This window comes from Akebia trifoliata, chromosome 8, assembly GCF_017979445.1.
Source record: "Akebia trifoliata isolate Shusen 1 chromosome 8, ASM1797944v1, whole genome shotgun sequence".
Lineage (NCBI taxonomy): Eukaryota > Viridiplantae > Streptophyta > Magnoliopsida > Ranunculales > Lardizabalaceae > Akebia > Akebia trifoliata.
The window spans coordinates 46,572,093-46,594,324 of record NC_141382.1 but is presented as its reverse complement, the minus strand read 5'-3'; the positions used below and the strand labels follow the sequence as shown (position 1 = coordinate 46,594,324).

Here is a 22,232-nt window from a genome sequence, read left to right as displayed (position 1 = left end):
TTGACTCTAGATAGACGGCATATATAGTTTTGAACATCATCATGACTGAAATGACTCCCTCGAGTCAAATTGTTATCTTTACAAACGGGTAGAATATTCATTGTGAATTGTCTTCACATTGACTCATTTGAGTCCCACATTACTTGTCTATTGTTTTGAAAAAATCAGCCAAATCGATAAAGATAAACACTTTCCTTACTAACTTAGTAAGATTTTAAATCCTACTAATAGTCATTTTGTTAAAATGGATAGCCACATTGGCAATCTAACACCACATTCCTCCAATTTTCATGGAAAGGCTCAGATAAAAATATATATATATATATATATATATATATATATATTGGGTTTCATCCAAGGCTTTTGAAATGGATGGCTACCAAACATCCAAGGAATTTATAACTTTAAAATTAAAATTCAACTGTAAAAATATGTGTATATATATATATGGGTCAGGATCAAGGGCCATATGAAAAAACATATATAAAAACAATGTAACATTAATAAAATTTTAAAATATGGATTAGAAGTTTCGGATTGAGCTGATTTTTTGTGAGGATGATCTCTATGATGGGAAGATCATCCGGAAAAAAAAAAATCAGTCCAATCTGAAACTTCTAACCCCATTAAAAGTGATTTAGAATATGGACCGTCGATTTTTTACCACTTTTTATCAATAATTTGTAAATCACTTTTGATGGATTTAGAAGTTTCAGATTGAGCTGATTTTTTGCAAAGATGATCTTCTCATCATAGTGACCATCCTCACAAAAAATCAACTCAATCCAAAACCTCTAACCCATATTTTGAAAAACCATTGTTTTTACATATATCCCTTGAACCGCCCCCCTATATATATATATATATATATATGGGAGCAGTTCAGCAGCCCTAAAGTTTGTCAAGTTTGGTGTCAAACATTTTTTTATAAATCACTTTTGATGGGGTTAGAAGTTTTGGAATATGCTGATTTTTTGTGAGGATGATCTCTACGGTGAAGAGATCATCCTCACAAAAAATCAGCTCATTCCAAAGCTTCTAACCCTAGTTTACAAGTTGAAGAATCATGGACCGTCCAATTTTTGTAAATCACTTTTGACGAGGTTAGAAGTTTTGGACTAGGCTGATTTTTGATGAGAATGATCTCCTCATCATAGAGATCATCCTCACAAAAAATCAGCTCATTCCAAAGCTTCTAACCCATATTTTGAAAAATGTTTAGCACCAAAGTTGACAAACTTTAGGGCTGCTGAACCGTTCCCATATATATATATATATATATTAATAATTTTGCCCTCTACAACCTTGAAGCAGCAAATCATGTTTTTGAAGGCAACAAGGTGGGCCCCAAGGTCCCATAGTCATACAATCCTTACTAACTAAATAAGGCCAGTTGGACTGATCAATAAAACTTACCCAGGTCTGCTGGACTTTTTATTTTTCTCGATAAAAAGTTTTTATTTTTTTGATAATTTAAAATTTTATTACCTAAATAAAAATATGATCTCATGAAAAAGCTTTTAATAAATCATCTTATTTTATATTATATATATATATATATATATATATATATATATATATATATATATATATATAGGGTCCTTTTCAGCGACAAACATTTTGATAAAATATTTTTCAAAACATGGGTTAGAGGCTTTGGAATGAGAACATTTTTCAAAACATGGGTTAGAGATTTTGGAATGGGCTGATTTTTGATGAGGATGATCTCTACAGTGAGGAGATCATCCTCACCAAAAATCAGCCTATTCCAAAACCTCTAACCCATGTTTTGAAAAACATTTTGCCAAAATGTTTGTTGCTGAACATTTCCCATATATATATATATATATATATATATATATGGGTGGCATTCGAAGGTCTTAAACAGAGTCAAACATTTTTTTTCAATGTATGAGTTAGAGGTTTCGGAATGGACTGATTTTTTGTGAGGGCGATCTATACGATGAGGAAATCATCCTCACCAAAAATCAGTCCATTCTAAAACTTATAATCCCATCAAAAGCAGTTTACAAAAATAGGACGATCCACAATTCTTCAAGTTATAAACTAGGATTAGAAATTTCGGAATGAACTGATTTTTGGTAAGAATGATCTCTTCGCCATAGAGATAATCCTCAAAAATAAATAAATAAATCAGCCCATTCTAAAACTTCTAACCCTTATTTTGAAAAATGTTTAGCTCTCTTTAAGGCCCCCGAACGCCCCTATTTTGAAAAATGTGGAAACTAGAACCAGACAAGATCGAATAAAACAAGTGTAAAGATGGAATTTATTTTATGGATTTTTAAAAGGGTTTTATACATAATATAAAAAAAAAATTTAAAATTCATCTCCTGTATTTCTAGTACTTTCTTCTTCTTTTTTTCTTTTTTGATTGATAAGCTGAGATTAAAGGGCCCTTCCCCAAACATTACATCATCGAGAATAGTTACAACACATATCCTCTACTAGAATTCTCGCCAATTCTTGTGGAATGCAAGACACATCCTTGGTTACAAATTGAACTCTTCGGCTATGTTTGGATTGAGAGAAATAGAGAGAAGAGAAAAGAAATTCAATTTCTCTCCACCATGTTTGGATTGACAAGAGAGAACTTAAGACAAATTTGAAATTTTAAAATATCGTAAAAGAGATCTAGGGGTAGAGTTAGAATTATAAAATATTTTAAAGGGATTTCTCTCCCCTTTTCTCCACTTTTGGCGTGAAAGAAAACTCGTCTTTTTTTTCTCTCCAATTCTTTTCTCTTCTCCTCATATAACAATCCAAACAAAAGAAATGGAGAGAAATTCATCTATTTTCTCTTCTCTTCTCTCCATTTTCTCTCCGTCATGTTTGGATTGACAGGAGAGAATTTAGGACAACTTTGAAATTTTAAAATATTTTAAAAGAGATCTAAGGACAGAGTTGGTATTATAAAATATTTTTAAAAAATTTCTTCCCATTTCTCTCCACTTTTGGAGAAAAAGAAAACTCACTTTTTTTTTTCTCTCCTCTTCTCTCCAATTATTTCTTTTCTATCCCCACTTAACAATCCAAACAGGAGAAATGGAGAGAAACTCATTTATTTTCTCTTCTTCTCTCTCCATTTCTCTCAATCAAACACAGCCTTAGAATCATGTGATCATGTTCGCTGAACATCGTGTGGGAATGAATAAAATTTCGAAGACAGCAATTTTAACATGGCTACGGATTCATCAATTTTCAATTTCAGCATGGATCTAAGATAAGACTATCTATGGGATTGAACAAAAATCTCATTTACAAATCGTCCAAACAAAAGTTTCTAGAAATATGAGACATATATAGTTGGCCATGTGATCCAATGGAATTATCCTTCTAAAGAATTAAAATCAATTTCAGCATACGACCCTGGAGAGAGGATTCATTTGGCCAATCATGCACTTTAAATAGTTGCCATTTGACCAAATCCTTTCTGTCTACGAAATGGATTAAGATTGAAAAGTTTAATAATCAGAGGCTCTTAAATTAATTAAATTTTGAAAATGGAATTTTGAGACAATGGATCTAGTTGATTGAGCTATAAATGTGAAACACATGGATTAGTGATTGATTAGTCAAAAGAGGGTTTGACAAGTTGGATATTAATATTTTAATAGGAAAAAATAAAGTATAAGTGGGAATATTATATCTCAATGAAAAAGAAAATACATGCCTAATAGTTATTCTAGAAGTTAAAAAAAAAAAAAAAAAAAATTATTTTAACGACAAATCGTCTAACACCTTGAGATATGCAAAAGTCGAGTTCTAGACTTGATTAGGATAGACAAGTAGCAAAGCTTTCGACAAGAATTTTCTGTGATAAACTCACCCGAACACAGAATTATAAGGGATCAGCGTTAATCTCTCAAATATACCAACACAATAAGACCCAATTAATGAGAAAAGTGTCCCCAAACCCAAAATGAAAAGTATCAGAAAGAAGGGTTTGGCATTAAATTAGAAGGATGTCTAAAAATGTAACGTTCCAACTCTTCACTAAAAATCAGTGGCAAAGGCTATTGTAGAAAATCTATAAATAGGGGGTACTTGATAGAGTATAAATCTGGCGAAACTTCAAAAAATTTATTCACAAACTGTTTTTTCTTTCTTGCTTAATTTGACTTTAGGCCGAAGAAGTTCTAGGGAGGATACCCAAAGTTTATAATAATCAGTTTGTGGCACAGTTTTTAGGTAGACCCCATGTACATTTATGTCTCTTTTGTGGATCTAGGGCTGGCAATGATCCGAAATATACCTAATGTCCGAACCGATTTAATCCAAAAAATATGAAAAATCAGATTTTTGATTCAGATTCGAATCTACCCCAATCCAATCCAAACATATTTCAATATATTTTTTTTGTATTATTCTTAATTTCATATAAATACAACATTTTAATCTTTTTGATTTCCCTCTATATTTATCGTAGATTTTATAAAAAAATTTGAACATTGATAATTTGAAAATAAGGAATGTGTTCGGATCGGACTGCATTGATTTCGGATTAAGGATAAAATGAAACGGATCAGATTCAGTTCACATATTCGTTAATCCAATTGGATCGGGTACATCTTTAAAAAAAATCGGATCGGTATTGGAGTGGCACTGATCCGGTACAAAACTGATCCATTGCCAATCCTAAGTGTATCTACACACACTACCCAGATTTGTGATTTCTTATCCATTCAATTTCATCATATGGGATTTTAATCAGATGGGGGGCAAGAAGTGAAAGGATCTTACAAAACCAACAAGCAAGATCCTCAACTTCAGATGGGCCATAGGAATGCCAAACCTATGTAACAGGAAATAACTAAATTCTCTTCTAAGAGAGTTCTCTATAGAATAGATATGACCAACCAGGAGAATCAAGAGACAAATCCTCATTCTCGACTTTGTTTTCTGGAGACAAAATTGGAGATTCTCTCAAGGAGTGCCAAGGTACCACTCTCCCTAATCAAAGGGTTCCTTCAGGAAGTCTAGAACTTACGCATCAAACCTCTCTCAAAATCCAAGGATCCTATCCCCACTTTTGAGTATTCCATTTGAGACTCGTGTGCAATTTAAACAGGGAGTTTTAGGCCACCACCCATTCCCCACACTATCTCCACAACTATTTACCAAGTACTACCATGTTCATCTCCTATCATTCCTCATGTGCCACAAAAAGGAGTTATAGGCCACCACCCCTCACTCTCACAACCAGGATTTGAGTCAACCACCACTTTTCAAAAGCTAGCCCTCCACAAACATTTACCAAGTAATACCGTGTTTATCTCTTATCATTCCACTCCACCAAGTGATTCCAACCCCCAGCCACCATTTTTCCTCCTCTACTCGCTCCTTTTTGTCTATGATCCTCTTCCTAACTGGTGAGCAACAGACACAGAATTAATCTAGCTGACCTCATACATAAGATGAGGATTTTTCATTGAAATGTTAATTATATAAAAAGGACAATTCTAAACATCACTCTAATCTTAGCTAGTAATAGTAATTAAAAAAGAACTCCGAAAGCAGTCCAGCTAGTTTTAATCAAAATCACCAGGAGAAAAAACAGAAAAAAGAGGATAGATGCTGCAACTTTAGCAAAAAAAAATATTGCAAACCCTTGTACTATATCGGAAATGAACAAAATCCAACAAAGAGTCGCAGATAGCCACAAGTTCAAGAAGTAGCAAATGTCATAGCAGCACAGCAGATAACACTTCCATAAGACCTGAAAAATTGGTACTTTTTACCTGATTATCACATTCTCCTATCCTTCTTTTCTTTTATGGATTACTTGTCCTGTTTGGACAGAAGAGATGCCAGTCCAACCCTCCCGCCGAACACCAGTGATGGTTCTTGCTTTTTTGGCAGAAATGACGTCAAACCTACACGCCAGCCATAACTAGGCAATGTTTCTTGCTTGGAGCTCGTCTCTGAGGACCTGTCATCATAGAACCACAATGAACACATTAATCAAGGGAAGGGCACTAAATTTCTTTTACAGATGAACTCTTTAATAGAAGACAGGAAAACAACTTGGCCATATTCCAGTAGGTATTCTGGATATGTAGCACATTGAATCATTGATCCAAATTGAGCAGAATCATTAAGGGGGGTAGCTAAGGAATAATTTACCGTGAATAGAACAAAGGAAACAGAAACAAATGTTTGAGTAGAAAACACATACACGCAAGGCAATGGACCTTCATTTGCGAATGTTGACATGCCCTGTCGTTGCTTATGCTTCGGATTGGCTGTACATAATATATATACTCTTCCACGACGCTTTACCGTCCTACAAAACTCACACATCTTCTTCACTGATGACCTGACCTTCATTGCTATTCGAGATCAAATTCAATAAACCATCAGCTATCTCATCAAGAAATCAAACACGAAAAAAGAATCTACTGGATAAGAGGAAAAAAACACTATGTGTAGGAAAATCAATAAGCCCATTAGAAAAAACACAGATTAGACCACCAGCATAAGATCATTTTCAAAAGTTCCAACAATGAAGGAACATGATTCATTAGCCAACCCCAGGTCTTTGTGATAAGGCTCCGATGATGACGATAACAATGAGCCTAAAACAGAAGTTTTTGTATATATCATATTATAATATTCCATATTAATTAAGTCTGACGTATGACAATCCATGACATCTATATGCAATAAAACAGTACAGAGTAAGGATTAATCATATTCTTGAACCCTTTTTTTTTTGCTACGCAAGCAAGGCATTAGTAATCATATTCCGAACTTATTTCTATTTTAATACTTTTTTCTGTTATTTGATAGAATTGTATTAGCTGGGAAAGAATCTAGAAAGGCTTTACACAATTGGCCTCTTTAGCAATGTTGTTAAATAGCATATGCGACCATGTGTGACCAGCACATGCTGTTTGCATATGCGATTTCGCACTTCGCATATGCAGTGGCATATGCTGCCAAAAAAAATATTGAAAAAAATAAATATGCCTGCGCACAAATAGCATATGCCATCATACACAAAAAATATGTCATTTGATATTGGCAGATAGCATAATTTGGGGTATGCAACTGTAGCCTATGTGATTTTCACTTTGAAAATAGCATATGCGACCGCATTTGATAGCACTGCTCTTTAGTACTCTGTTCGGGAGTTATTCGACTCTTGGTTGGTTTGGTGCTTTACATCATAAGCCTCTAAGCACATTTTGTGGAGCCTTGCCGTTTGCCATTTGCTGGGGGAATTTGGAAGAAATAGTTGATACACACACCTCAATCCATCTTCCTCATTTAACCCCAAAACTCATCTTCCCCAACATACAACAAAGAAGAATTGCCTGACATGATCACATACCATTTCTATTTCTATATTGCATAAGATACACAAGGCACCTTGACAAATTCTTGCATCAATAATTTCATTCACAATGAGAGCCCATCCAAAATATTCCCACCTATGACATAAAGCTCCATGGAAGGGAGAAACCATCAAATTAAGTACCTGCTTCATTTTAGCTTCCAACAACCTCGATATAATTTTGTAAGAACTCCCCGCAAGGCTAATAGGTCTGATATCTCTAAAAACATTTTTCTCTTACCATTGTCAAAATAAAAGTGATAAAAAATATTTTTAATTCCTCCAATCTGAAAAACAATCATCTTGCAACCCAATCATCTTCGTTAAATTTTCCTTACTACATGCCATCATCTATTCAACAGTATAATTACAAAACCATACAGATTCGGAGCCCAACCTTCTCCAAAAGATTTGGTGTTTCTTCCTCGAATCACCAAAGCCATTTACATTAAAAGGGATTTATTCATAGGCCTTAAAAGCCCAAGGCTAAGATGCCACCCCCTTTGGGATTGCACAACTTTTTCCTTTCTACCAAATGATATCTCTTCTTGTCTTCCTTCCATTCCATAAGAAATCATACTCAAAATTCTCCAATCTAGATGTGATTGAAACTAGTATAGAAAAAGTGAGAGATGATATATAGGGTAACTGATCACAATGGTTTCACTTTAAGTAGACTAAAGAACATTCATCAATTGTTTATGAAGTTCAGTTCATCCACAGAACAAGTCTCGACGTTTTTAATCGGAAGGACTTTATACCTAGATAATGCTCGAGTGAAGTGCTCTCTAAATAGTTACTGAGAAGAAATTGAAAATTCTCTATTAATTATATCCACGACCTCCACCTTATGTTTCTTTACAACAAAATAATACCCCAAACACATTTGGAATTTTCATTTTTTGTGTTACATCCAAATATTACATGGATAAACCTTCCAATAGACCATTAGGTAATCTTCAACGACATGGTGTTGTCTTCTTTATTGTTTCAACGTTGGTCATCCAGGGTGTTTATGGAAAGAAAAAGAAAGGGGGCCCACCTCTGTTCATTTTTTGTTGAGGCATCTAGAAGGATAGGAACAACATTGTTTTGAAGGGAAAGACAAACTACGTACAAGAGGTTATCATTAGTAAATTGAGCTTGTTGTAATACTGACGCTTATCGTTCAAGGATGTTTTCTTTGAAGGTTTTGTGTAGATGGGAATCTGGACTAAATTGAGCTACTATTGCCTTTGTAGTGGTGGTCTATTCAGCCACTATCTCCTTTCATTACTTACGATAAAAAATTTACATGTCAAAAAAAAAAAATCAAAAACCTTGCCAGCCCATTAAAATGTCTACTTGATTTTAACAAGGGGGGTACAACGTGTAGAAAAGTTCTTGGTAACAATGTTTTTAGACGCTAAGGTGTGAGGCAAGGCGCTCGGTTGGCCAACTTCTTGAGGCATAAACCTCAAGGCTTAAAGTGTAAGCCTCATATGTATTATATTTTAAATAAATAGTATAACATTAAAAAACGAAAAATTAGGATAGTTATTGCATATTTATAAATTTCAAATTCACACAAGCGAATTCAAGTTTTAATCAATTACAATAAATAATAATATAAAATATTATTATTTTATATTTTAGCAAAATTGAAATTTTCTTTGAATGGTTGAAAGTCTCTACAATAATAACTATTTATATTTATTGCAAAAATATAATTAAATATTATTATTTTTTCAATAACTTCATTTGTATAGTACTAAATACTACAATATATATATATTATAAATCGCCTTCATGATTTTCTTTGTATATGTTACTATTTCGTGTTCAAATTCATTTTTAAGTGTTTCAATTAAATTGCATGCTAGCAGTAACAGAAATATAAGTAAAAAAAATTATGAAATCTTGCTTAGATAACAAAAGACAAATACATTAGTAAATTTGCTTGAAACAAATAAGAAAAACAAGGAAGAAATGCATCATTTAAAAAAACTAATGTGAAAGTGTATATGCCTGGGTCAAAAGGCGTATGCCTCACATTGAGGCATATACCTTTTAGGTGCGTCATGGTTTAAGCCATAAGCCTTAGCTGCTTTAAGGTTTCAACCGTATGCCTAAGGGCATTTTTAATGAGCCTCATCTTGAGGGGTAAGCCTCATACACCTCTAAAAACACTACTTGGTAATACCAAGAGCTTTCAAAGGCATGCATTGTCGATTGTTAAAAAATCAATTACCAAAATTTTTAGACAATTTAAATTACTCTTGAAAAACTCAATCTTAGAAATGTAACATAAATTATATTGATAACAAAATAATCAACAATTCAACAATTTGTACCTGTGGAATACATGCTTACAAGGACTAGTTCTTAAATCATGAAAATTAGGTTCAAAATAAAATAAAAAATGTCACCTTTTGATTCTAGTTCACTGGGTCTCAAAATCTACTAATAGAAACATTTAGAACCAGTAAAACATCTAAACTCAAGTTCACAAGTAGAATTAAATACAAGAAAACGAAGACAAAAATGAACATAATATCGACTTCCAGTCACAATAAAATTACAAAGCCTTGTTTGATTAATGCATTGATAGAATTTTTCATGCTGAAACCAAACAAAACCCTTTAATGAAGGGATTATCAAGAGAGATCCCATGTAATAAATCAATTGCAATCCACATAATTCATTATGAAACATCTTAAATCATTTCTGTATCTATAGAAGATGACCAAATTGTCCTACAGTTGACGAGGAGGTTATCAAAAGTTCTTGATGAAATGGAAAGAATATTGGTTGTTAGAGAACACATGGATCCATGGAAACAGGTTTTCAGCAGATGAATACAAATTTGTATGAGCAGAGCCTAAATTCTAATTCAAGTTCTTATCAAGGAGGGAGTATGGATGCAACAATTCCACCCAATAAGAAAAGAAGAGTGCAAGGAAGAGGAAATTAGAATTGGGTTTCTTTGACCCATGGTTTAAAATATCGTATCGATTGATTGTTTTGGTTAATGAAAAACCCAATACCGTATCAGCCAATACATTCAATACAAACCCGATACATTTCTAAAACATTCAATGTTTCGTATCGGTCTTGGTCGACACCGATACCTTCTGATATTTTAAACCATGCTTTGTCCAGGGTTTAAGTTAGCAATTTCTTCAAAAACATGTTCTCTTTTCAAACTTGTTTCCAACTAGAATAAGGAGGATACCTTTAGAAGCTTAGTTTCTTTCATAGGAGGAACCCAAAGAAGGGTTCAAGGGATATGAAAACAAACGAATTTGAAGAGAAACTAATAGAAACGTTTTCCCTTTTTCACTGGAGTTAATTCCATCTTCTTCATTCTTTGTAGTGTTGATTCTACCGAGGATGTTAATTGTGGATTACTCACAATTTTATCATCTTCTTCTCCCTTCTTCCCTTTCTTTGTTGCAGAAACGAGAGATTGAAGTTTTCTAACTAATTTCCTCGTTAGACATTCAAGTTCATACCGAATAGAAAAGCATAATAGCTCATAACTAACACAGAGGAGGAACATATAACCGAATTTCAAAATCAACAAAAATGCATTAATAGATAGGCATTTCCAGCTGCAACTCACTAAAGACCTAGGGTTTTTTTTTTTTTTTTTTTAAAGCTTGCCAAGATAGTTTCTACATTCTAAATCAATCGAAACCCTAGTATTCATTGGAGAACATCTTTAATCAGTGAAAACTGCATTAATAGATGGGCATTTCAAGCTGCAAACTACTAAAATCCTAGGGTTTTTTACAAGCTGGACAAGAAGGTTTCTACATCGTAAATCAATGGAAACCCCTAAAATTCATTGAAGAACATCTTTAATAAATGACAAATAAGTAAAGAAATCATTCATGATCGATTGTAACTGTTATCTGACGAACAAATTTTCAAAAAATAAAATAAAATTCTTTTGATTTCTCGACATGAAGAAAAAAAAAGTTAAAAAAAAAATTGAGTATCCCATAAATGAGTGTAGAAAAAAATACCTTGTTGAAGATTTCCTTTTTTTGATAAAAATAATTTTTTGCGCTTCAGAGAATGAAGAAATCACCAATTTTCGTCTGAAAAAGCAATTTTATTTGCGGAATAGAAGATGAGTCATGATTTTAAAACTCGTCCAACACGACCCGAGAGACTCATCTCTATCTGCAATCCGAGTCATCTCTCTTGGGATTTTGCTGGTCCGATATTTTCAAAATCTCAGCCAAATTTTTTCAAAATATCACGAGTCATCTCGGCTCGTTTAAGTCAATTTGATGAGCGATTCACATGGAGTAGAATTGTGGACCACTACCGAATATTCAAATTTAAAATTAAAATACAACAGTGAAAAATAATTTTTTTTTTAAATTCATAGAATTTAATCCACTACAACATTGTTGTATTAGATCATGTTTTTGAATGATACAAGATGATTTTATCAAGAAATTTCATTTTTTTTCCTATGGGCAGAGAGAAACATTCTTCTATTATTACTTATGTCACCAGTGCCACATGTCAAAATAGTGTTAGGCTGTGAGCAAACAATCACTCGGATGATCATGTAGGGAAAGGGAAAACAACAATATCAGGGTTGTGAGTTCGAATTACATGTGGATAATGTTTTTTTTTCACGAGATGGTCTTGGAGGTATAATGAAACTATCTCCTGGATTTTCTAAAGAGGGGGAGACTCAAATATGTAAATTACACAAATATCTTTATCGCCTTAAATAGGGCTTCTCATCAATGGTTCTCAAAATTCTCTCCAACTCTATTTGTTTTAATCTACGTCGATCGATGATATAACAAACTCAAACTTTTTTTAGAACAAGAATGTTCAATCAAGGACCTTAGCCGCTTACAGTACTTCTTAGGCATCGAAGTATTCCAATCTAATCATAGGATTTTTCTCTTTCAACGAAAATATATTCTTCACATTTTACGTGATGCCAGCATGACTGGTGCTCATTTTGCTTTTTTTCCTACAGAACAACAACTTCGCCTCAAATCCACATATGGTAAACCTCTATCTAATCCAACACCTTTTCGTTGCCTTATTGGTCATCTGATCCCTACCTCAAGGTTACACGATCAGACATTCAGTATATCGTTAACATCCTTCGTCAATTTATACTATCACCGCGAACTACTCATTGATGATGTGAATCGCATCCTTCGTTACAGAAATGGTTTTATTGGCAAAGGCATTCTCCTTTCTTCAACTAGCTCTCTCTACCTTAGTTGATTTTCATATTCTAGGCGGGCCGATTATCCTACTACTCATCACTCAACAACTGGCTACTTTACAATGTTGGGCTCTAGTTCCATTTCTTAGAAAATCAAGAAACAACTAACTATTTTTCTCTCCTCGGCTGAAGTTAAATATCGGGCTTTGGCAACTCTCTCTAGCGAACTCTAATGGTTGAAATTCATTCTCAAAGGCCTTGGGATTTCTCATTCTCAACCCATCTCGATATATTTTGATAGTAAGGTTGCTATCCACATTGCCGAAAATCCAATTTTTCACAAACGTTCCAAACATGTCGAAATCAACTGTCATTTCATTCGTGAGAAAATACATTCAAAATTAATTTCTCCTTGCTACCTTCGTTCTTCGGATCAACTCATCAACATTTTTACCAAGCCACTTGGTGTCGAGCTTTTTCAACAATCGGTTCGCAAGCTGAGTGTGATTGATATCTTTCCCACAGCTCCAACTTGAGGGGAAGTATTACTACATGCATGGGTCGTGCATGTATGACATCTTAGTTGCCTATTTTTGAAAGATTTCTTATCTATCAAGAATTCTCATTCCTAGTGAATTCTATCTCTGGATAGTTGTGTTCTCATACGTATCTTAGAGATTTAATTAAATTTGTAGTTATCTTTATTCTAATTCTGTAGCGATTTGTATTTATCCCTTTCTTGTAAATTGATGTAAAGATCTCCATATATACAAGAAGTCATTATTATTTGCATTTATCCCTCCCTTGTAAATTGATGTAAAGATTTCTATATACACAAGAAGTCCTTATTTTTTTATTTCTTACATGTTCACCATTTTATTAAGCGGATGTTACAATCCGAATCAAACACCCCCCTTTGTCTTATGTTAATATTTTATTTCTACAACGTCAATTGCTATATTTTCCTCTTAATGATGTGCAAAAAGCATAGATGTTGCATCCATGAATACCCCCACCTTGAACTACATACTATCATCTAAAATCAATGAAATTATAATCCCCTATCCTTAAAATCATGTTACTCAGAGTTTTAAAATTGTAAAATTTCATTATATTACCTTCAAAATTCCTTTACTCAATATTTTAAATTATAAAAAGATCTTTAAAATATGTGTGCATTTGTAGATGCCATCTAATGGTATAGAAAAAAAAAAAAACCTCCTTTGATAAAATATGTATCATTTTAAACTTTTGTTTTGAATATTATCATTACAAGAACCTTTAAAAATATTTATTAAAACATTTAAATTACTTTTCTTTAAATTTCAAAGAAATGGTCTTTTTTTCTTTCCATAACATATGGTCATATGCCCATCTTCTCTTATAAAGGAAGGCATTTTTCTTTTTGATTGGTTCAACACTGGTGCATTGAAGCTTGTGATCGGTGACAAGTGATGGTCATTAACGACAAAGCTATTTGAAGTGGTGGCGATGGTGATGCCGACGACAACCATCCAATGATTTCGATCTTGAGACAACATATTACGGGTCTTAATGGCAATTAAACACAACAAAATCCTTAGAATAACATCCTTCAATGTTATGAACACATCTAACTTATTCTAAGTAGTTGACTCATCCTTTATATACCAATCCGACAAGAACAATCTTAATCAATGGGAATATGATGTCGTGTACGTTGATTGTATAATAAAATTAAATAATAATTTTATCTTCCAAAATATATCGATAATAACAAAATGTGCATCCGCAAGGACTTACATTTTATATAGGCATGATTAAATTAAACAAAAGATGTTAAATAAATCAACACAAACATTTCATGTGTTGTACTCTATCTCGAAGAATTTCATTGTACAATGCCATACGATTCGCCTGGATTACCTGCACTTTGCGACTTTTGGGTTGACAAACTTGATGGAATCTCGATGACTTTCTATGTCGTGTTCTGAACTCCTCACCATTTCCAATTGGGTCAACTACATCCTCAGCAAATTGAACCCTTTTTTTCTTCTTTCCATTTTTTCTCTCATCTAAATACATAGGAAAATAATAAAAAAGAATAAGTTACCTGAGGTTTGGTCAACTCAATAAAATTTTTGACACATACATTCATTTATTCAGGTTAGGATCATCAGACGCCAAGCCTAGTTTGGATCAACCGAGTCAATCCCTCCCAAATCCATTCAAATTGATCAGACACGAGTTACAAGATTAGATTAATCTTAATTTAAAATAATTGATTTTTTGTTATATATTAGATTAATAGGTGTTACAATTATCATAATTAGCTCGAACACTTGACTTTACTCGAATGCCCATTTAGTCGAAATCAAGTTGACAACTCACGAGTTGACTTGAATGAGTCAAATGTAAACATTTTAAATTTACATATAGTTATTAAAATAAGTACAAATATTTATTATTCTTTGTTATATATATATATATTATATGGGGAATGCTAACCTCCAAGATCTCATGGGGACGTTAGTATTGTCTAACAATTTTTTTTTTTTTTCTAATAATACTCATTCTCATTTTGTCTTTTAGTGAAAAAGACAAGGACTTGTTAATCTTTTATCCAATAATTTTTATTTTTTTTTATCGATTAAAGGGATGTTAGGTAAATACATTTATTATACTATTAATAAATGTATTTGTTATATTGTCATTTATTGCAAAAACAAATATTTAATTAAAAATACTTAAATGCTCATAATATTTATTATATAAACAAGTATTTATTGTTTAAAAAATCTATACATCCTTGTCTTTTTTACTAAAAAACAAAACGATGAGGGATATTATTGAAAAAAATAAAGTGTTAAACAATGCTAACGTCCCAATGAAGTATTGCATCTGAGCATTTCCCATCTTAGCATTTCCCATGTTAACATATATATATATATATATATAACTCGGCCAAGTTTCTTATCCGACTTAGTATATTTTGAATTGACTCAACTGAATTTACAAGTTGATTCAAACATTTGCCAAGTTGGTTCCATTTGTTTTTCGGGTCGGGTACATCACACCCTAGCCAATTTGACTGGTTTTTAAGATGACCAGGTGAATTTTAAAAATATGATAACAATCCCAAAACATTTTTAGGATTGGGCTCCATTGACTCAAGAAATAACCCACGGTCTAGACCGAGTAAACAAAAAACTCCAACGGTTGGAAGTAATCCTCAAAATAAGTATTGTAATAATATATATGATCACGACACACAAAAAATTCCTTCAATTGGACTTTGTGCTCAAATGGTTAGGAACTTATCTGTGTTATTTCTTGAGTCATCAATGATAAATATTAAAATGTTTAAAAATAGAGAAAAGGTTTCAATTCATGTGGGACAGATCGCTAGGCTTTTCCAATCCATGGTTTTAAAACTCATTTTGATGTCTCGTCCATGAATGAGACCAAGTCATCTCGGACGAATTTTCCCATACATAAAAAGTCATCTCGTTCAACAATGAGAAAAATGAATTATGATTTTAAATCTCGTCTGATATATTTAACTTGTTTATTTGTTTCAATGGTGGACGATACCGAGACGTATTGGATGAGTCGTCTCGGTCTCGGACAAGATTTAAAACCATGTTCCCATCATGTCATGCATTGGCTGAGTTTTAAAAACATGCACATAAATTGATGAATATGCGAATCTTAAAAAATAAAACAAAACAAAATAAAAAATCTCAAGTACCGGAAGATAAGCAAGATCGTAGAATTTGAGGAGTTGAGTCCGGATTCCGATCAAATTTGGAGAATTGGGAGGTGGAGTAAGATAACTTCGGGCGACGAAAGGCGAGGAGAATGACAGTGCTAGAGATCGCTATGGCAGTAGCAAAGACCATACTATGGGAGCTCAAAATTGAAGCCATGGTTGAGGAATTCTCAAGGGGAGAAATGGGATTATTATAGCTAAAAATGGGAGATTATTATATTTAAAAATGGCATAAGCATCTATATTTATCGTAAGTTGTTTGCTTTTGCTCGTGCAACTAACGGCAATTTCAAAGAGGATAGAGGATGTCAGTTTTTCTTTCCACAATGCCAACGAAGTTATAACTGATAGGACGGTCAATGGATCGGGTTTCGTATTGGACCCAATTGGATCTAGGTCCTAGGATCAATACATTGGGAATTAAATTTGACCTTGAACTGATGCAACAAGAGATTGATCAGACCGTCGTCGGATTGGTTTTTTTTATCGGATATCAATATTATGATCCAATAACAATTGGATTGGATGAAATCCAATTTGATGTATAAAATTTATATAACTTCATATTTTCAAACACAATTTATAATATAATTTACGTAATTTCTCACATTTGTTTTAATATCATCAGAGCCCCTTTGAAGTGGGACGTGGTTGAAAGTCTGGGATCTGGTTCACATGTTTGATTTGTTGAAATCAAGATTGTCATTGTCAGACAGGGAAGATTTACATTGGGGGGCAATGGGGGGCAGTTCCCCCCCCCCCCCCCCCCGCCCCAAAAGAATTTTCAAAATCTATGAAGATACATGAGTTATTGGGATCAGGGGTGCCACTTGATCCGGTTCAAAGCGACAGCTTTGGGGTGGTTTGGTTCAGTTTGGAACAAGTTGCAGTTCGGTTCTGAATTACAAAAATAGAGAACTTATCAATTTGGTTCGATTCTCGAATTAAGCTTGTATAGAACCGAACCCCTATGCAATAAATAAATAAATATACATGTATATAATAATTATTATGAATTATTTTATGAGTTATGACATAAATTAGTGATTTTTGTATGGATAAACTAATGATTTTCTATGGATAAATTAGTGATTATTGTATGAAATTTTATATTTATTATATGTTTATTTTTTCATTAAAAAACATTAATTACAATTTATAGAATATTGACAATCGGTAAAATCGAATTAAACCAAACCAACTTTAGTTCAATTTGGGTTGGATTGATTCCAATGGAATTTGGTTTGATTATGGTTCTTATTTAGTGGAATCGACCTATGTTGGTTCGGTTCCAATTTGACCTCAAATTGAATCAAGTTGCACTCCTAATTGCAACGGATAAGAAAATTCATTGCTATTACCCCCCCCCGCAAGCGCAAAATCCTGGCTCTGCCCCAGTTAATGCAAAAACATAAGAAACGAAATCCAAAAATACGAGAAAGGGTCATGCTCCATTATTATTATTATTATTATTATTATTATTATTTTTAATTTTTAATTTTAGTGAGTCCTAATTCTTGTTATGGATCTTTGTTAAAATCCACCACAAATGAAACACCAGATTATGAGAAATAAAAAATTAAAATTCTATAATCCAAACCAAACACGTTTTAACCAATTGGAAACAAAGCTTTGGGTCAACTGGATTTTAAACAAATTATAGGTCATAAGGGTATCAATTTATGATTGATTAATTGAAAAAGACATCGAAACCACCAAGAATTATGATGTCCATTTGAATATAATGGCTTTCCAATCAGATCTTTTAATATTTGATTACAACCAAAATCAAATTGGTAATACAACCTTATTATAAATATAAAATTATTTGATGTCAATTTCTCAGAAAATGTCCTCTCTTTTTTATTCTATATTTAACTGCCCAATATTGGATTGGACCATTCGTTTCAATATTTGGTTCTCCTTTTATTTTATTTTTGAAAAAATTAGACATAAATAAAACTTTTGGGACCCACTCTCCAAAGTTCTAAGCTTGCCCTATGAAGTGTAAGTAGAATTATTTAACATTTATATGGTTGGTGTCAACTAGCTTTGTAGGTAAAGTCTTTACGTGATGATAGTAGAGACCTGGTTTCAAATCCCACTAGCAACGAGTTATTGACCTCATTAAAAACAGACTTAATGATTTATTTTTATTTTTTTAAATATCTATATGACTATATCTACATTATTCGAATCATAGTAGTCGCCCTGCCCTTCTCAAAATACATCCCAATTGATATCAAGTTACTAAGTAGAAATAAACTCACTTGGAAATATGTTATTGTGTGGATTCGGTAAGAAGTCATTGAATAGATCAATTGGATATTTATTTTTAAGTGAGGTGCATCTTGAGAATAGGGGGCACCGAGCGTGAGCCATATTATTATTATAATTAGAAGAAGGTGAGCATTGTTAATGTAAATTTATATTGATTAATTATTTTAAATTACAAAATTTTCCTTGGATACACATTTTAAATAGCATCCAATATATATATATAGATAGATATGGGAAATATTCGGCACCCTACTAACTTCCATTTTGCCCTACGTGTTTTGTCCTACATGAGTTAGAAGTTTTGGAGTGGACTGATTTTGGTGAGGATGATCAATTCATTCCAAAACTTCTAGTCCCATGTTTACAAGTTGAATAATCGTGGACCGTCCATTTTTTTAAATCACTTTTGATGGGATTAGAAGTTTTGGTTGTTAAATATTATTTTTTTTTCTGTTTTCGATCATTTTGGATTTTTTAGATATTGAACTTTTCCTTCAACAATTACATGATCTTAGAGCACAGTTCCATATTACTGTTATAGAAATTATTTCAAATAATCAAATCAGGATAATAGTAAAAACATAAAACTCGATATATAGTTTCAAATTAAGTTGTAGGAAGCACTAGCAAACATGAATTAAAGTTTGTGGAAACAACCTTAAAATGACAGGACCAACTTAAGGATTAAAAAAATGAATGTGAACATATGATACAATATATATGTAGTAGTCATCTATGAAGGGTAATTCTCGGAACTATTAAAACATGGCAACCAAGATAAATAATTACCGACCCATAGAGTTATATGGAAAATGTATTGAACTTAAAATACAGGTCGGATCACTAAGGACTGACGTGACAGGCATGATAACACTATCACTGACAGGATATGTGTGACAACTCACAATCTGATAGATTGGTTGCAACTGCCCCAGACCTGTCAGGGCAGTTGTAACAACTCCTGCATCTGTCAAGACATAGAGCAGGTGCAACAACTATGAAAGAAATTACTGAGAATATCTTGGGAAATCCATCAATCAGAATCCCTATAAATATTAGGTTGCAACTCATGTCAAAGGTTAAAAAAAATATTCTCTGAAAACTCTTTAATAGCTCGGCACTAAGTCTAATTTGATCGTCGGAGTAGTCTTGTAACAGGCTATCCACCAAACTAAGAGCTTTCAAGAAATATCTCAAAGTAGAGCGAAAAAACGCATCTACATCATTCTTTCTATATTTATATAATATAAAAATGCAAGAAAGAAACTTAACGGTTTTTTTTGTTCCAAATGAGAACGAATCACATGCACAATTAAAAAAGAAAAAGAAAAAGAAAATCTTTCTCTCTATAATGGAGCATCAAACCAAATATATAATATTTTTGGAAAACAATCCTTTTGTACCTTGCAATATGTAATGTTGATACACGATATGAAATAATCTAGTGAAGCAAGATCAATATTAAATCAGAACTCAATAGGGCCATAGAGACTTGAGAGTTACTTTGATAAAATGTGCACTAATGGCCTACATCTTATAATAGAAAATAGTATTTCCTGTATTTTCTATGCACTATTGCTTTTTCTTTCTGTGCTAATCGTACTTTTCCATTTTGCTCATTTTCTATGTACTCTTTCTTTTATTCAAGTGAAGAGATTATGTGCCATAAAGATTGCAAAACACAAACTACATTTTCAAAATGAGTAGACTCTTTCTTAAGAGTCATTTACTTCGTGCATTCATCTTTGTTTGTATTCTAGTTAAGAGGATTTCTTTAATATAATATTCTTGACTACCAAGAATATACTAATTTGAAGTTTTCTTGATAATCTCTTCATAAATTTTAGATTTTTAGTTTACTCCAATATCCCAAATAACATCATTTTCATTTGAAAACTCATCTTAAGTATGAAACAAAAAGTAGAATCTTTATGTATATTATCTATAAAAATAAATAAAATCTATTTGTATACAAATTCTATTAATGAAACTTATCTTACCAAATGTATGATGACATTCTCATGAAAATTTTATGGTAACTAAAAGAATCATAAGCTTAGTATGAATAGATCACATTATTTATGCATGAATGGAGATAAAAATTAGTAATGAAAAGATAATTAGTACCAACTCAACCATAAGGCAACTAAAATAAAATTATATTTTTAAATTTAATTGATTATTAAATAGGCAACAAATGAAAAATCAATTTACCTTTTAAAAAGGTAGAGGATTTGGATTTTTCTACCAGAGGTAACGGTTCTTCGTTTGACAAGTGAATTTCGCAACTAGTAACGATTCAACGGTTTCGTATTGATAGGTGTGAACTGAAGAGAGTTGATAGTGGATGAGTAAAGCTAACCTTATTACTTTGTAAGATTTTAAATCTTACTCTGGATAGTCGAGCTCACCTTGTGGCATCCTAAAACATGATACATGATCTGACGCCACGGGGATATAGAGAACAAAATTCCATAAACTTTAAAGATTTTGAAAAAATTGAAAATTTTAACCAATCAAAATAAGAAGTTGAAAATTTTAAAATACTTAAAATCCACATTGCTTGGCCTAACATTACATGAGAATAATTTAAATGATTTTAAAACACTAAAAGGAAGGATTAAAATTTGAAAACACTTACTTGATTAAACAAACTTTAATATATAAAAAATATATTAAAAATAATTTAAAATCTTTAAATATCTAATACAGATTAATAAAATATAGAATTTTAAATAATTAGGAAAATTAAATTGTCGATTGATGAAGATCAACCGTTAGTAAATCAAATCAAATAAGACTCAAGTTGTTTAATCGCAAAAAAGGGAGTATCTCTTGAATAAATTTTAATAAATAAAAAATATCAACAACCAATAAAAAAGAATTTAAAGTCTTTAAATATCTAGTACAATTTAATAAAAAACATTTTTTTTTAATAATTAGGAAACTTAAGCTACAGAATGATGAAGATCAACACTTAGTAAACCAAATCAAATAGGATTCAAGGTGTTTAATTGCCCATAAAAAAGATCTCACCTGTGATAACAAAGGGATGAGTAATGCTCTGGCATTTAGTGTGATTCTCTCATTTCTAATTTGAAGGTGCGCATATAACCATAGATGCTTTTTACTCGTATCTCACGGAAACACATCTATGACTATCACATCAACGCAATGAGAATCACATTACAAAGTCCCCCCAAGATTTCTCTATACTTAATTGTGGATCAAGTTTTTAATTTTCTCATGCGATGATATTTAGAAACAAATTTTTAATTTACTTTTTGTAAAGGCAGAATAAGTAGAAGATTATTTTTTTTATTAATAATTATTTACAAATTTTCATTGCATATGATAATCAAATCGTTACTTAAAAAAAACTAAAGACTAATGATAAAATTACGTGCCCTTGACATGTCAGCCGTGTACACACCACACGTCGAATTCGCTAACATCAAATTAGGTTGTCAATAGATAGTCGAAATACGGATCCAAATTCGAATATTATTCAAAAAATTTGGATATCGGATTCAAATTCGGTTATTTGTTAATATCCGAATGTATTTGGGATATTGAGACATGCCCAGACTCAGCCTGGACAGACCCCATATGATTTCCTTATCTAAATCATGCTTACAAATTATTATGAA

General features: G+C 32.3%; 1 protein-coding gene across 1 annotated transcript; it reads right to left on the bottom strand.

Moving 5' to 3' along the window:
- Positions 1–14,290: 14,290 nt before the first annotated feature.
- Positions 14,291–16,465, bottom strand: LOC147397242 (cytochrome P450 family protein). Its single transcript, XM_086449805.1, has 2 exons — positions 16,282–16,465; positions 14,291–14,605 (listed from the first exon to the last, which is right to left on the bottom strand). The coding sequence occupies exons 1-2, from the start codon at positions 16,457–16,459 to the stop codon at positions 14,379–14,381; spliced, it is 405 nt and encodes a 134-aa protein (XP_086305931.1). The 5' UTR covers positions 16,460–16,465; the 3' UTR covers positions 14,291–14,378.
- Positions 16,466–22,232: the final 5,767 nt, after the last annotated feature.